Source organism: Apaloderma vittatum, unplaced genomic scaffold (assembly GCF_000703405.1).
Source record: "Apaloderma vittatum isolate BGI_N311 unplaced genomic scaffold, ASM70340v1 scaffold37798, whole genome shotgun sequence".
NCBI classification, from domain to species: Eukaryota; Metazoa; Chordata; class Aves; order Trogoniformes; family Trogonidae; genus Apaloderma; species Apaloderma vittatum.
This window is the reverse complement of record NW_009731890.1, coordinates 932-2,901: the sequence shown is the minus strand read 5'-3', so window position 1 is coordinate 2,901 and position 1,970 is coordinate 932. Positions and strand designations below refer to the sequence as shown.

Genomic DNA, 1,970 nt, shown 5'->3' with positions numbered 1-1,970 from the left:
ATCCAATCTCATCTCAATCTCATCTCATCTCAATCTCATCTCATCCCATCCCATCTCATCGCTTCCTCTCCCATTTGTGGCCCAAGGTGCTTGTTCGGGGCAACACATTCACCTCAACGTGACGAGACCAACTCGATACCCGCGGACGTGGCAGGAAAAGCAGAAAAAACTATAAATACTAGGTCAACACGTTTCTCGAGCCGGCAGAGGTTTTATGTCTTGGCTCCTCTAGAAGCTCCGAGAGAGCTTGACAGCTGACCTTCATTTCAGAAGGGCTCTCGGTTTACTGCTGTGGACCTCTAAGCTCGCAATAATTAGAACGCTTATTCGCAACGCTCTAAGCATGTCCAGCCGCATAGATTAAGAGGTCACGCAGTGCAGAAGTGAGTTGGGACGGGAAGAGGCCGAGTGCTGCACGGCAAGAAGGCCAAGATGCCTCCCCCAGTGGTAAAACCTCCAAACTCTCTGTTTAACATCCCCTAAAATGACTAGAGACGTAAAATCTTCTTAGGGGGCAGCTGCCACCATCCTGCCTTGAGGAAAATAAATTACAGAAAATCATCGTTTACCTTCTTCTCGTCGGTCAGGTCAAGAGACTCGAGGTGCTTGCCCTGGTGCGCCGCGTACAGCTCCAGCAGGTTGTCGAAGTTGGTGGTTAACACGAGCGCCCCGTTCTCCATCAGGTGTAGCACGGCCTGAAGCAGCTGCTTCCCCGAATCTTCCATTTTCGACTCCAGGTCGTCAAACACCTCGTACAAACAATCTTTGAAAAAGGTGGAGCGAGCGTTGCTCGTGCGCTGCGAAGGGGAAGACAGGTTAAGAGCTTCGCGCCCGAAGACTCGACGGAAAACTACCCCTGTGTTTCTTGAAGACCTCCCCAAAATCTTTGGAAAGCCAAACCCGGAGCCAATTCCTCCGCTTGGGGTGCAGCTCTGAATATTTACGGACGGTCCTACGAGCACACTCACCGGAGACAGCTTCTGGATCAGGTCGTGGGCGACGTGAACCAAGTTCTTGTCTTCGTGGAGGCACTTTTGAAACCACTTGCTCTCTTCTTCCTCCAGGAGATCGAAGTCGACCGCGGCGTCCAGAAGGGCCTGGATTAACCCCTTCCAAGACTTGAGCGCCGGCACCTGGGGAGCAACAGCGGCGCTGATCCCCGTCCCGATGACCAAAGCGAGCTCCTGCGGCTTCTTGGTTTTGAGACTTGGCAAGAGCTTCCTGCGAGAGGAGAAAAACCAGCACGGCTGGCGTCAGCGGAGACGGGAGGAGATCTCGGGTGGTGGAGACCAAGGACAAGTTCCCTCTGCCTAAATTTCAAATCAATGTGTCCATTGGGGTCCTCTGCTCAACATATTGGGACAAGAAATCCCTCTCCCGTTACAGCCGCGGGTCAATCTTTCAGGAGTCTGGGTGACGCGAAGGCTAAATTCTCCTTCCTCCTCCTCCTCCCCTTTTCCTTCTTCCCTCGCTTTAGAGCCGCGCGGCGCTTCTAAATTTGACCCTTATTATTTATTAACCGGCTCCCTTGCTGAATTAGCCGCGCGTTGGCAGGCGGCAGCGCCTTAATTTCCGAACTGGGAGCGTCGCGCGCTTCGACGCCGCGAGGCGACGAAGACAGCAGATCTTAGAAGCGATTCGCCGGAGCGTAATTTAATTTACCTGGGCTTTTTCGCGGGGGGGATTCCATCTTCCAACAAAGGTTCTTTACCCAGGCTCACCGTGGAAGCCATCTCTCCAGCAGACAAATCACCACAAGCAAAGTCACTACATACGTGTGACGTGGAACCACGGGGGTTTTGTCGAGCCGGCGGATAAATAACCGGGTCTTGTTATCTTTCTGAGAGCACCTTCGGGCTGAGAATTGCGCTTTTTTGTTTCTGAACTTTGCCCCGTGGCTTTCGTCCGCTTCCTTAACTCTCCTTTACAACGAAGCTCGGGGGAAAAATCGCCCCTTCCCGCCGCGATGC

General features: G+C 53.1%; 1 protein-coding gene across 1 annotated transcript; it reads right to left on the bottom strand.

The window, feature by feature from the left end:
• Nucleotides 1-569: 569 nt before the first annotated feature.
• FAM118B (family with sequence similarity 118, member B) lies at nucleotides 570-1,733 on the bottom strand (the record flags this gene model as incomplete). The annotated part of the gene is made up of 3 exons (XM_009875347.1): nucleotides 1,663-1,733; nucleotides 969-1,221; nucleotides 570-797 (listed from the first exon to the last, which is right to left on the bottom strand). Coding segments are annotated over exons 1-3 (552 nt in total), but the record flags the coding sequence as incomplete, so codon positions are not given.
• Between the last annotated feature and the right edge of the window lie 237 nt (nucleotides 1,734-1,970).